This window comes from Neomonachus schauinslandi, chromosome 8 (genome assembly GCF_002201575.2).
Source record: "Neomonachus schauinslandi chromosome 8, ASM220157v2, whole genome shotgun sequence".
Taxonomy (NCBI): Eukaryota; Metazoa; Chordata; class Mammalia; order Carnivora; family Phocidae; genus Neomonachus; species Neomonachus schauinslandi.
Window position 1 is genome coordinate 69,254,733 of NC_058410.1, and position 15,302 is coordinate 69,270,034.

General features: G+C 37.3%; 1 protein-coding gene across 1 annotated transcript in view; it reads right to left on the reverse strand.

Annotated features, from left to right (window-relative positions):
* Window positions 1–1,257: 1,257 nt before the first annotated feature.
* CASP8AP2 (caspase 8 associated protein 2) overlaps window positions 1,258–15,302 on the reverse strand; it is a 22,707-nt gene continuing 8,662 nt past the window's right edge. The window contains exons 6-9 of the mRNA XM_021693276.1: window positions 8,704–10,916; window positions 4,480–7,606; window positions 2,137–2,236; window positions 1,258–1,576 (exon numbers count right to left, since the gene is read on the reverse strand). Of these exons, the coding sequence (XP_021548951.1) occupies window positions 1,520–1,576; window positions 2,137–2,236; window positions 4,480–7,606; window positions 8,704–10,916 (5,497 nt within the window). The 3' untranslated portion in view covers window positions 1,258–1,519. The remainder of the gene's footprint in view (window positions 1,577–2,136; window positions 2,237–4,479; window positions 7,607–8,703; window positions 10,917–15,302) is intronic.

Here is a 15,302-nt window from a genome sequence, read left to right on the forward strand (position 1 = left end):
CTATTTTTCTGATATGACCCTTTTATCAGGTGTTGTTCTTTAAATGAGTTCATTCAGATATCAGTGTTAAAGAACTAGCTTTTAACAGAATTAGTTTGGTAACTTTATTGCTATATTTTGATTCTGACAAGAATTTAATGCGACCATAGTACTTGGGATGGGAAAAATTAGTTAAGAGACAGCTAGAAATAAAATAACCTACTGTTTTTGCTATCATGCAAGCAAATAAAATTTCAAGTATCAAAACCATTAAGATTTTAGATTTGTAATGGAACTAGTAAGCATAACTTCCAGATACAAATGAGTTCTTTCATGAATGTATATTATCTTCACAAAAGAATGGAAGTCACATTTTAAGATAACATTCAGGTAAAATAAAAACTCAGCTGAAGTTCTTAAAGGCAGTGAAAATTTTAAAGCACAATAAATCTGAAAAATAACCAGGCCATTCGAAAAGTTCTTAAAGAATAAGCTTTTTCCATTTAAATTCTCCATTATTCAATCTTACATTCCAAATTATGTAAATAGGATTTTAACTTCACAGTAAACTGCTAAATATCTTAAGATCTCATTAGCAAATGAGTTGCTTAGAGAAAATACTGAAATTAACAGATTATCTCAACACAGTAATTTACATTGGGTCCAGAAATAGATTTAAAACTCAAAAATATTCAGGACGCTTCACATTAAGACCTATGTCCAAATACAGTTTCTATTCAGATTTAATTTAATTTGAACTGAATTTAATTTGAAATTAATTTGAAATTGGGTGTTCTGCAAATAATTATGATTACAAATAAATTGAAAAATAGTGATAGGTTACATATCTTTATAATTTTCCTTATGTAAAAGTCCAAAATATTTAAGCAATTGGTTCAGGTCTTACTGAAAAAAAACCCTGCTGATAATTATTGCCTTAATAAACCTGTATAGGAATGGCTTAAATAAGCTGAGGAAACATGTCTGTGAATATTATTAATTTAAATTAATATAGTAAATCATGCCATCTATTCAGATGACAGATTTCATGTTTATGAATGAATATTCTATATTTTAAAAGTATTTAGTACTAATTAAAATTTGAAAAATATTAAATTACAAAGACTATAGACTTCATTGCCTGTGAAATATATGCTATTCAAGAATGTTTTATTTTTCTTCATCTATAAAAGATTTTTTATTAATCATCAAATGCATTTCCCCTCCACCTTAGACTCATCAGCAATCAGAAGGTTGAGGAGAAATATAATATGGTATGTCAATTATACTTAAAAAGAGAGAGTTGAGGAGAGATGCCATGCTGATCTGAACTGCAGCAGGCTTCACTCTGAGCATGTCCCTGTGGATGAGGTGACCTCAGAATCCTGCATGAGCAATCATCCTCCAACCTGTGATTGAAGCAGGAACTCAACTGGATGTCCTCACCCACTACTCATATCTTCAATGACTACAGGCCATTAACTGCACAGTAACAGTGTCAAACATTTACTTTACTAGTCTCCTGTAGCAGAACCATTAACTACCTGCATTTTGACTTTTCAAAGAGCTTCATTAGCTGCTGGAATCTTTCTGAGACCTGAAAAATTTTAAATGAGTGTTAATTACAAATATCTCAATAATATTTTTTTTATCTGTGATGAATATTTTCATAAAATATCTAAAGACGAGAAAGTTGCCCTCAATAATAAAGACATGAAGTAATGTTTGGAAAAATGAAATATCTTCATACTAAAGGTGATTACGAGTTTAATTTTTTAATACTGAACTTTCTTAAACAAGCAAACATCATTACAGAACAGCTTGAAATCAATTAGGTAAACGGTAAGACAATATGAAAAAAATTAGGATGGTTCCAAACTTCTTCCACAATCACCAAATTTTTATTTTCTTTATTTCTTTAAGTAATCTCTATGCCCAAAGCGAAGCTCAAACTCACAACCTGGAGATTAAGAGTCACATGCTCTACTGACTGAACCAGCCAGGTGCCCCTTACTAAGTTTTTAACAGTCCTACATAAAGAACCATACTGTTAAAGAAGTTAGCTAGTAAATATCTATGTATTTTAAACATGATAAAAATTAAAACTATAGTAGCAACACTTGTAAAACTATAGAGATGTAAAAATTGGGTAGTTACCTGATATGGATTTTTATTCAACTTGGCAGCTAAGTAAGAAAATGTTTTCAATGATGGCCCTCTTTTTTGACACTCCAATAAAATTTCCCGGTCATCATTTCTGAAGAGAGAAAAATGTTATTTATTATTTAGCCTTTGTAGATTAGAGCCAAAAGGTAAAAAAATTCCACTGCCTTAATGTCTACCAGTAGGAGATGACATTTTTATTAAAACCCACAGAAAAAAGAAAAAAATGTATACACCAAAATATGGACAATGATTATCTCTGAGAAGTATTATGGATGATTTTAATCTTTGAGCTCACAGGTATTTCCCAAAATTTTCTACAACAAGCTAATTTATTTTTTTTGTAAATAGGATTTTAACTTCACAGTAAACTGCTAAATATCTTAAGATCTCATTAGCAAATGAGTTGCTTAGAGAAAATACTGAAATTGGTAAAATTTTTTTAAATTCTACTTTTAAAATCAGGGCCCAAACACGCTCATAGTCTTTTATTTTCTTAAGATTTTTATTTATTTATTTATTTGTCAGAGAGAGAGGGACAGGGAACACAAGCAGGGGGAGCTGCAGGCAGAGGGAGAAGCAGGCTCCCCGCTGAGCAAGGAGCCCGATGTGGCACTCGGATCCCAGTACTCTGGGATCATGACCTGAGCCGAAGGCAGACGCTTAACCGACTGAGCCACCCAGGTGTCCCACATGATCATAGTCTTAATAAGCAGAACCAAAAGTAAAATGGAATCCAGATCTTCTCATTCCCAAACCTCTGGTTTTCTACATGGTCTGAACCAGTGTGTGTTGTTATACTCTCTGAGATTCTATTCTGCCATCTGTAAATTACCTGGAATGAAGGCATGGAAGACTGTGGTATTAAACAAAACTGGTCACCAGGCAGTAGCTACAGAGAGCCCCCAGACCTCTGAGCACATCTGGGGCCCGAGGCTAAGAGCATAAGCAAAGGGACAATTTCTGGAGATTTGAGCTAAGCTCAAGGTGACAAGGGAGAGAGGATGTGGGGCTCTCAATAGGCTAGGGAGCCAGGCACTCCAGGTGTTCCCAACACCAGCTGTTCCCCAAATGTGCATGTGCCCAAACTGCACTTTAGAGGCTGGTGGTGTTCTGTGGTAGCTAGTGCTTTTGGTTAAAATCAACAAATCTCTTTTTTAAAAAATAAAATACGATAACATTAAACTATTAAAATAATATAATAAAACTGGTCACCAATTTCAATATGACTGAGCTTCCCTCATTATGCATGCTAGTTAAGTCTGGGGAGCAATGAAACTCTAGTCCAATGGTTCACAACTGCGCTTACATTTATGTCTGAAATGAGGTCTTTAAATCTGCATTTCTTAAAAAGTTCACATAAAAATCAAAAGTACAACCTATTGATGAAACTTTTTTCCCCAAACTCCTAGTTTAGGGGAAAACACAAATTACAAATCCTCACACTTTCTACCCTGTTTCACCACTTGTCATTCTTCCTTTCTAAAATGTGGTTATGGGGGGCACCTGAGTTGCTCAGTCGGCTAAGTGTATGCCTCTGGCTCAGGTCATGATCCCAGGGTCCTGGGATGGAGCCCTGCTTCAGGCTCCTTGCTCAGCCGGGAGCCTGCTTCTCCCTCTCCCTGCCAGTCCCACTGCTTGTGCGCTGTCAAATAAATAAAATCTTAAAAAGTAAATAAATAAAATGTGGTTATACTGGGGCATCTGGGTGGTTCCACATTTTGAGCATCTGGCTTGATTTCGGCTCTGGTCATAGTCTCGGGGTCGTGGGATCGAGCCCGGCATCCGGCTCTACGCTCAATGCAGAGTCTGCTTGTCCCTCTCCCTCTGCTCGTCCCCATACTCATGCTCGCTCTCTTTCAAATAAATAGATAAAATCTCTTTTAAAAAAATAAAATAAAATGTGGTTATACCAGTTCCTCACAAATCAAAGAATTTTTAATTGAAAAGGTGAAGTTAAAAAAAAAACAAAAAACAGGGGCACCCAGGTGGCTCAGTCGGTTAAGCAACCGACTCTTGATCTCAGCTCAGGTCTTGATCTCACGGTCGTGAATTCGAGCCCTGAACTGAGCTCCAACTGGGTGTGGAGCCTGCTTTAAAAAAAAAAGTGGAAACTTACGTCCATGGTGCTAATGCACATTCCTCCTTAAAAGCCACTGCTCTAGATCATTCTACGCTACAGCTGGACTATACAATGCATCTTCTACCAACTTTGGCCACTTTGGAAGTAAGTCATCACTTGCCTTATTTTAGGATGGGATAAAACTATGATGACATGACAGAACAGATGTCTGGCCTGTCAAAACTTCCTGGTGATTTAAGTCTCAAGATTCTTACCTTGTCCATAAAACTATAATTTCTCCCTTCTTTTTAATAACATTCTTTGCAGAAAGGCTTATAGGAGAAGTGGCAGATGCTGCTGATGGATCCTTAATCCCTGGGCTTGATGATGAGGGGTCTTTGGTCACTGCAGGGTCCTTTTTCTTACTGGCTTTCTTTTGGTGAGCTTCACCATTCTCACCAGAATCTTGGGTAATTTTCTTGGTCTTTTCCCTACTGCTTAAGTCTGTTTCCTTTCTCTGTTTTTTATGAGAATGATTTAGATCAGAAAGGTTTTTTCTCTTTTTAGGAGCATTATCCAAAGACCCAGGCAACACTGAGCCATCAGAATTTGATGTCGGCTCTGACTTTAAATTATCCTTTTTTACTTCGCATGAACTGGGAGGTTCTGAGGTCAAATCGATATAGGTTTCCTCAACAATGCTTTCCAAAGGCCTGTCGGCCATTTGCACCTTTTCTTCCTTACAGTTATCTTCATCTACACATATCACCTGACACTCCAAGCGTTCAACAGCTAAAGCAGGGCAGTTCCCTTCACTTCTACTCTCACTTGAAACATCTTGTGTCAAATCAATAAAAGCACCTACAGTATCAGGCTGCATATTATCTAATATTTGAGCACTCTGATCCAAACTGCCTTCAGAACATCCCAACTGATCAATATTTAAAACTGTTACTTCTATGAATTCCCCCAAGTTTTTGGTCTCAGTGACTGGATCTTTTGTGAGGTCTATATATGTGTTTGGAGGATGAGCCTCGACAGAATGTGAAATTTCCTCCATTGGAGGCAACTCTTCAATGCTTACAGGTACTTTTGATTCCCATACTTGATGCAACTTGAAACATTCATCAGTCACTTCATTACTATGACCCACTTTACCTGAAGCATCTTTAAGAAATTCATATATATCGGGAACCTGTGTTTGCATCATACAGTCCTGTTCTTCATGAGCTGATTTACTGCTATCAACATTGTTGTTGGAATTTAATTCCTCCGCAGATTTAAAAACTCCATTCTGACATGAAACATATTCTTTCTCTGCTGCTTTATCAGCTTCCTTTTCCACTCCAGGCAAAGATGCCAATGACTCATCAGCCACCGTATTCTGTTTAAGACTAGGGGAGGTAGATGGTGCTGCACGCCGTATCTTCACAATGAAATGATCATTGGACTTTTCCATTATGACAGCATGCATGGGTAGGTTGGGGTGGTACTGAAAGCCTGGAGCAACAGACCGACTTGTCCATGATGAAGAACAACTTGATTTGCTGCTTGAATTATCAGACTCCAGGGCTAAATGAATATCTTGTTCAGATGCATCCTCTTCCTCAAGTAAGGCATCCTCACTAAAATGGGCACTAATAACTTCTTCGGGAGTTGAACTAGACAAAACTTCAGGCTTTAGGAAACTGAGATGACCATCTGACTTCAGAGGTGATGGCACTGTTAAAGAGACTGCTAGATCTTCCAGAAGTATGGAGGAAATGCAGGGCTTGCTCTTTTCTGAACTACATACATTATCTTTACTCAAAGCTATATTCGTGGACACTTCAAACATACAACTTTCATCCAACACATCAGGATGAACTGGCAACGAAAGCCCTGAAGACAGAGAAGGACCTTTCTCGGATGATAATAATGACCAATTATCATCACTAATCATTTTAGGACATGGAGAAACCACCCCTGAAACTAGCTCGTCAGTTGTACAAGCCGGTATAGATTCACACTTAAGACTCTCCAGCAGCTGTTTTTCTGGGGTCTTTAACTCCCACTCACTTTTTTCATTACAATTAACGCTATTATCCAAAAGATCAGAACCCTGTAACAAACTTTTAAATATTTCACCCATCTGGGCATCACTCACTAAATTAAAAGTAAGGCTTGAGGCTTGCTGTTCAGTAAGAATCTCAAAACTGCGTTCTGGCTTCAAAGCTGCATGCTGGGATGTTTGTGCATCCTCCATGGCGTTGCCTTCAATTTTCCCTGGCTTTGGGGTGCTGGGACGGTTTGGTTCCAATGAGTGTTCTTCAGATTGAGAGTTCTTAATATTATCAAAGCAAGTGTTACTTTTTTTAATGTCACGCTTTACTGTGTTAATATTGAAATTATTTTGGTCTTGATGTTTTTCCTCAGATTTTTTACATCCTAGTAAAGACTTACAATTAACAGAATCTTCTGATTTGGGGGATTTCTCTTTCAGCATTTCTTCACTAGAGCAGTCCACATTCTCCTTCTGACCATTTGAATATTGTGCTTTTTCTTTATTTATCTTTTCACGTTTTCCTTCATCACTGTCACTGCCAAAGTTTATGAAATCACAAAACTTTACTAAGATTTTCTTCAGCTTTGCAAACAAATAATCCAGCTGTTCATCTACAAATTTCCACAATTTTTTTTTCATATCTGGTAGCTGTTGTTCAAATAAACGATCCACAATGCCATTCTTCTTAACTTGCTTAAGCTTGGATTCTATAACATCACAGAGATTATTCTGTAAAGTAGTCATTGACTTTGAGATTTTGGATAAGTCAAGGTGTTTAATTAACGATGTAAAACTCAAAACTGCTGACTCGATAATTCTATGAAATTGTATTAATGAAAATTTTACCTTAAATTTCATATAATTTTTCCTTACATGTTTTCTTATCACTCGTAACATGTGCATAATCTCTCGTACAGAAGAGGGTGCAGCAATAATCGGAACTATTTTTTCCAGGCTGGAGGTACTCATTGTCTTGTCTGTCTTCTCTGTTTTTGAAGATCTGCTAGATTCACTTCGTCTTTTATTCCATTTGCTTTTAGTCTGATGGATTTTTATAGAAGATGTTTTTCTACTGTCTTTACCCAAATGTATAGTACTTTTCCTACTTCCTGGGCTAGTTTTTGTGTTCTGTACTTCAGTAGAAGTTCTAGGTATAACACTTCTTTCAAAACTTTTTTGTGGTTTAGATTTTTCACTGTCACTTATAATTTCTCCTTCTTCTAATTCATCTAAAGATGAGTTCTTATGAGAGTCTGCATCTGTAAATTTGTCAGATTTGCAAACTGGCTTTTGATTTTCCTTATTGAGATCAGACTTGCTCTTGGAAGTAGACTGAGCTGAATTTGGTGGAAATATATCTGTGGAAGAGAAAAGTATATTATAGTCACATGACTAGAGTCTTAATCATTTGGTATTTCCATACTAAATATAATAAAAAGTTAAATACTGAGGCAATTCATTTTTTTTTTAAAGTAGGCTCCACGCTTAGTGTGGAGCCCAATGCAGGGCTTGAAGTCACAACCCTGAGATCAAGACCTGAGCTAGATCAAGAATCAGATGCATGGGCGCCTGGGTGGCTCAGTCGTTAAGCGTCTGCCTTCGGCTCAGGTCATGATCCCAGGTCCTGGGATCGAGTCCCACATCGGGCTCCCTCCTCGGGGGGAGGCCTGCTTCTCCCTCTCCCCCTCCCGCTGCTTGTGTTCCTGCTCTCACTATCTCTGTCTCTGTCAAATAAATAAATAAAATCTTTAAAAAAAAAAAAAAGAATCAGATGCTTACTTGACTGAGCCCCTCAGGCACCCCCAATTCATTATTTTAATAGCTTTTTTTAGTAGAACGTTAATGCCTAATACTTAATCATGTCATGTCTTTACTGGTCTCAGCTGGTGCTCAGTGATGATGTAGTTTGGTCACTGGAATAACCATCAACCAATTCTTTGGGTATCTTTACTTCATGTTAGCAGCATCACCTACTCTACACCATTTGAGGATGACTTTTGAACAAAAATCTGAAAACAAGCAAAGAGTATTTGAAACAATCTGTCCTACCACTCCTTTTGTAAAAATAAGAATTATCTAAATTTAGATTAAAGGCTCAATGTACATTTCTAATTAACAATGGGGGTCTGAATAATATGTTAATTATGTTATCAAAAAAGAAAAAGCACTGGGACATTGGTGCACAGCTCAGTCGGTTAAGCATCTGCCTTCGGCTCAGGTCATGATCCCAGGGTCCTGGGATCGAGTCCTGCATCAGGCTCCTTGCTCAGAAAAGAGCTTGCTTCTCCCTCTGCCTGCCACTCCCCCTGCTTGTGCTCAGTCTTTCTTTCTCTCTAATAAATAAATAAAATCTTTAAAAAAAAAGAGAGAGAGAGAAAAGAAAAGGCACTAATTCTTCTTGCTTATGTATTCTGCATTCTCACAAAAAGTTATAGAACATAATATAAACCATTACCTTTATGACTGTTATTACATAATGGAACTTGAGATGGGCTTTCCAATCTAAGAACTTTTGCTACAGGTCTCACTGGACTATTCAGAGGACTGATGGCTTCTGGAATAGGCTTCAGGTGATTAAGGTCAATGCTCAGAACTGAATTCTCATCATCATTATATACTGAGTTTGTTTCACTGATTTCCATTCTGCTGTCCATTAACTCAGTCTGCTGAAGTGAAGATTCTAGTGTCTCTTTAGGTGAGCAAGGCTCCAAATGACAAGACTTATTTTCAACCAGTGGTGTATCTACAAGAGAAGGCTCAAATTTGGGGTTACCATCTTCTGAAAGGACTACTGGCAAAATGCCAGTTTCTTCAACTGAAGGCTGCAAAATGCTGTCATTGGATTTAGCTACTTCTGTTGAAAAAGCCTCCTTCATTCCCATACCTTCAGAAACACAAGGATTTAAATCATCTTTTTTTTTGGTATCCAATTCCAAGCCAAAGTTTTGAGAAACATTTGTTTGTAATATGTCCATTACTACAGGAACTGCTGTCCTGGTATCATTAATGGTTTCTTCTATTTCTGTTGATGATGGAAACAAGGATTCTGTTTGTTCCATTTCCACAGGTGCTGAGAAGGAAGTCTCTGTACAACAAATGGGCACATCACAATCCACAGTATTCTCAACAGATTTAACTAACAAACTATTTTCTTCCTCCATTTTCCTTTCTGGATTACTGGTCCTGACTTCAGCTACAGCTGCAAGAGCAACCTTTGGTTCCGACAACTTTGATTCCATTTTCTCTGTGGTATGTTCATTGACAGAGGAAACACAGGTCACTGTTGTCGCCTGCACCAAGCACTCCAAATCACATATGCCACTGGATTTGGGGATATTGGTTATTTTATGGTGGTTATCCTGAGAAACAGGCTGCTTTTTAGCAGGAGAAAGAGTTAAGTTCAATTTTTCCATAAAACTCAACTTTAAGTCTTTATTTTTTGTTTCATTTGGACCACTGTCAGCTTTAATTACAAGCTCTTTATTATCTGCTCCTTGAGAAACACCACTGTTAGAGACTTCACCTTTATCACTTTTTGGCTCATTCTGTCTTTTTAAATCAGTAGTGGTTTTCTTTGTTTCTTTGTTAGTCTTCTGCAAATGTTCTGTAGGTGTTCTTTTTTCATTTCTTATATGCCTACTTTCTTCTTTGCTTTCTCGTTCTCTTTTCCTCTTATCTTCAGTTCTATGCCGTTCTGCTTTTAAAGGTGTATTTTCCCATTGGTGCACAGCATCAACTTCCTTGGAGTCAATGTGTTTATGAGTTCTACTGGATGAAAGAAAGGATGGACATCTTCCTTCTTGAAAACTATGATTACTTACACCTCTATCTCTTTTACAATCTTCCCTTCCTCTTCTCTCTTCTAGATGGTATTTACTTGAATTATGAGAAGATTTTATTTCATTCTTGGAATGAGGAAGTGATGCTCGTTCAGGTCTTCTCCAATGATCCTGGTCTTTTACTACGGATTTAGGTTTTTGATCAGCTTTTCTTTCTTCTTTGTCTTGTGACTTAAGTTCTTTTCTATTTGTATTTTGTGATCTTTCACTTTGTCTTTCTAGTTTTTTGTCACTTTGAGAGTCAACTCGAGTATATGACCTTTCTCTAAAGGTCTCTTTCTCCCAAGAAGAGCTAATGCGTTCATTTTTATAATCCAAATCTGTGTTACTTTTAAACTTTGAATTTTTGCTTTCAGCCTTTGGTTCACCTTTACCATATTTCTCAGGACGTCCTTGTAGCCTTTGACTAGCCTCTATGTTCCTTGGTTCACCATCACAACTAGTATTTAAGTCTTTCCGTATTCTATCGGTTCCTCTGCTATATTGGCTATGTCTAATATCTTTCCTTCCTCTTCTATTATCCTCATTTGAGATACTCTCACCAACCTGATAATGGGAACGTGACCAAATGCCATTGGTGCAGGGTTTTTCGATAGATGGAGACAAATACAAAGTGCTCTTTTTTTCACAATGTGATTTTCCTTCCTTTTCGGGATTTGGCAGTGAAGTGCTATGATGTACATCTTTAGAAACATCACTTTTCACTCTGAGATCAGTCTTTGAACAATCATCCAAATGGGGAGATCTGGATTTAAAATCTTTCATTTTAACTAAATCTGCTGTCCTTGCAGTTTTGTGATTATTGCGAAAATGTGAGAACTCTGACAATCTATTAAGAAATAGAAATTAACAATAAAAACCAAAGTTAATTGCTTTTTAATAATCCAGATTTTAACCACATGCAAAATACTTTAAAATTCAGGGCCCACATACTGGCAAAACTAGTTTTATTTCATATAAAGACGTGAGTGATGTTTACCAGCTTCCAACTAAATGGACCTGTTTTCAAAACAAGCAACTCTCTTTCATTTGCTTTGCTCAAAGTCTGGGGAACCTCTCCATTCTATCCCAGCACTTAGCAATGTCTTCCAGACTTCCCTCACCACAGGCAGACAACTCCCAAACTAACCATAGATTCATTTCTTTTAGAACAAGTGACATTATTTTCTTGCCCTCACTCACTCTAGTGCAACTAAAACAGAAGGAAAAGTAAAATATTGCTAGACAACACAGATAATCATAGAGTTCGATGTAGCTCTCTACCCCAATCTTCTGTTTCACATACAATTCCACAGTAAACCAAAGCATCAACAGCCATCTTAAAGTGGCACATACTATGCAAAAAATAAAGAGGAATATAGAGTTATGATTCTTTCTTAGGGGAATGGCATGTACTTATTGTTTAACAACAACAAAAGCCTAAGTCTTAAGGTTTTATATTAGTGTTTCAGAAAACTGGCAGTTTTCCTGATAATAAAACGTAAATAGCTCATTTTAGTTCTTTGTATGCTTTAAAAGTCCATCTTCCTGAACTTCCATAACTTCCCTGAATCTCCATAAATTTATTCCTAATTAGTACTAAATGTGTAGAGAACACCAAAGCTTAAAAGACTCAGGAATAAGGGGAGATTTTTATAAAACAAAAGAGGACATGGGTGACATACAACCTAAAACAATGGCTCTTGTTATGGGCTAAATTGTGCCCCACACCCACTCAAATTCGTATGTTGAAGTCCTAACTCTCAGTATCTCAGTGTGCCTTTATTTGAGGACAGGGTCTTTATAAAGGCAATTGAGTTAAAGAGAGGTCACTAGGGTGGGGCCTAATCCACTATAACTAGAATCCCTATAAAAAAGGGAAATTTGGACACAGAGATATGTGTAGAAGGAAGACAATAGGAAGAGACACAGAAAGAAAGCGACCATTTACAAGCCAGGGAAAGAGGCCTGGAACAGATCCTTCCACCACATAGCTCCCAGAAGGAATCAATCCTGCTAACACCTTGATCTTGGACTTCTAACCTCCAGGACTATGAAACAATAAATTTAAATAACAATATTTATTAAGCTACCCAGTTTGTGGTAGTTTGTTACAGCAGCCTTAGAAACTAATACAGATCTTAACTCAAAAAACAATTAGAAGATACCTTCAACTGGGGGAAAGATGAACATAAAAAGCACTAACCATTAAAGAAAAAAATCTGACAAACTAAACATCACTAAAATTAAAAACTTCTGGGCAACCCTCTTGGGTCCCCTCCCTCCTCGGGAGCTTTGTATTATCACTTTGCTATCACTCCATAAACCTTGCTTTGCTGCCCACCAAAAAAATAAATTAATTAATTAAATTAAAAACTTCTATTCCTCACAAGGCACAACAGAGTCATAGACAAGCCACAGAATGGCAGATGTTCACAATAAATTTACCCAACCAAGAACTCATATTCGACAAAGGACATATGTGTAATGTATGTCATACTTATCAAACCTATGAACTATTAAACTGTAAGCTCCTAAAAGATAGCTCTAACCCACAGAGCTTGTAATACATATTTAGTATAGCTCCTTACTAGATAAAATGCTATCAAAAGTTTTATTTTAAGGGATACCCAGCTGGCTCAGTCAGAAGAACATGCGACTCTTGATCTCGTGGTCATGAATTTGAGCCCCACGTTGGGTATAGAGATTACTTAAATAAACTTTTTAAAGAAAAGTTTTCTTTTAAAATAAACCTTCACATAATATACTTTCCAAAATTTATACTCTTAAATTTTCACATTGTATTTTTTCTATTAAACATGAGGTTTCAACCAAATGGTAAACACTTACCATTAGAATACCAAATATAGGTCACAATTAAAAAGTGAAAATATTTGGCAGAATATTTATTAGATAATGTATAACCACATCAATCAATCTAATGACACAACTCTCATTTATTCACCCAGTTTCTCTTTCCACTCTGTTCAAACATCACACCCCTCCCGTAAAAGATTCAAATATGTATAAAATTTCCCCAATATCTCAGGAAGCAATCTTATACTAGTTGGACTGATGGGATTTAGGTTAGTAAACACACATAGCCACCTTCATTTTCAAGAGGCCTAAAGTGCTTTATGATGCCATACAGTCCACACTTAAGATTACCTTCTCTCACTCATCAATCATTTATTGACTGTCTGCCATGTGCTAGACTCTGAGCCAGGTGCTTGATAAAATGGTGAAGATCCACAGACATGGTCCCTACTCCATGAAGCTTATAGTTCAGTGAAAAGATAGATACTAAACAGACCTGTACCTCTGAAACAAATAATACATAATATGTTAAAAAAAAAAAAAGATAGAAAGGGAAAAATTTAGGGAGGGAAATCGGAGGGGGAGACGAACCATGAGAGACTATGGACTCTGAGAAACAAACTGAGGGTTCTAGAGGGGAGGGAGGGGTGTGGGGGGATGGGTTAGCCTGGTGATGGGTATTAAAGAGGGCACATATTAAATGGCGCACTGGGTGTTATATGCAAACAATGAATCATGGAACACTACAACAAAAACTAATGATGTAATGTATGGTGATTAACATAACATAATAAAATAAAAAAAAAAAAAAAAAAAATAATTCTAGCCCAAAGAGCATGTAACACAGAGATAACATGGAGATAAGAAAAAGATACTAAACAAGTAATCCCATTAATCATTTTAAAAACTCTTAAGTATACATGAAGCCACAAAAGAGAAATCTGACCTAGTCAGGGATAATAAACTAATACCCCTGTGAAAAGGATGTTTATGCTGAGACCTGAAGATGAGTTGGTTTTTAGCAGGTGGAGAGGAGCCTTCCAGGCAGTGGAAACAGTCTGTGCAAAGGCAGATCTCATGATACACTCAAGGAACCAAAAGAATGCCAGAGACATACCAGAGCTATGACACCTAGGACAAAGGTAAATGCTGAAGGCAAGGCCTGAAAAGCAGTTTAGGACCATATTGTGAAGAGTGGGATAACTCTATGATAGTGAGATGTTCAGACTCGTGCTTTAAAAAGTGTCCTGTCTGGGGGCACCTGGGTGGCTCAGTAGATTAAGCATCTGACTCTTAATTTCAGCTCAGGTCATCATCTCAGGGTTGTGAGACTGAGCCCCACGTCAGGCTCCGCACCCAGCAGGAAGCATGCTTAAGATTCTCTTCCTCTCCCTTCGCCCCGCCCTCCCATCCTCTTTCCCTATCTAAAAAATAAAATAAAATAAATTTTAAAAAATAAAAAGTGTCCTGTCTGTGGCTTTAATACTGAGAAGAGACAAACCAGAGGCTAGAAAGAGCAAGAATGGATGCAGAGATACCAGCACAGAGACTACTGCTCAGTGAGAGTTGATAGGTAACAGTGATGGTAGAAATGGAGAGAAATGAATAATTTGAGAGATTATGAAGACATAAAAATCAACAGGACATGGTAATGAATTTAGATCTGAGGGGTGATTAGAGAGGTAAGTGTCAATGACTTCTAGGCACAGTGATTATGTGGCCCAGTTTGCCAAGTAATCTCACTGCAGTTATTAATAGCACTCGCTTCTACTCTCAAAAGGGTCCTGGTGTGGGCAATAAACTAAATGGCCATTCTACACCTAGGTCTCTGGCTTGCACCAGCTGAATAAATGATGGGGAATCCACTGAGCTGGGAAACATGGAAGAGATTTGATCATAAATTCCATTTTGGATGAGGTAATTTTGAAAACTGTACAGATGTGAAGTAGTTATCTCCATATAAATTGAACTGACCTCATATGAGTGAGACTACCTCATACAAAAATACTGATAGAGAAAGGAAAAAACATAGGTTTGAGCTTTGAAGAACTCCAACCTAGCAAAGTATGAAAGAATAAACCTCAAGTTAGGAAGAAAACTAAGAATCATGAAAGCCAAAGCAAGAGTCTATTTCAAGAAAAGAAGGGCAAGTATGTCAAATAGTGTGTGAGGGCAAGTTAAAATCAGAAGTCAAAACTATTTGATGGACTTAATGGCAGTCACCGTTGACCAAAATGACAGCTGTTTTGGTGTACCAGTGGAGGCAGAAATCAGCGTGAAATGTAGTCAAGGGTGAATACAAACAGAAAATGAAGACAGCAAGTTTAGATAACTGCTTTGGAGGTCTGGCTGTGGAAGGCAAGGAGAGAAAGAGAGAGAGAGAGAGAGAGAGAGAGAGAGAGAGAGAGAGAGAGAGAGA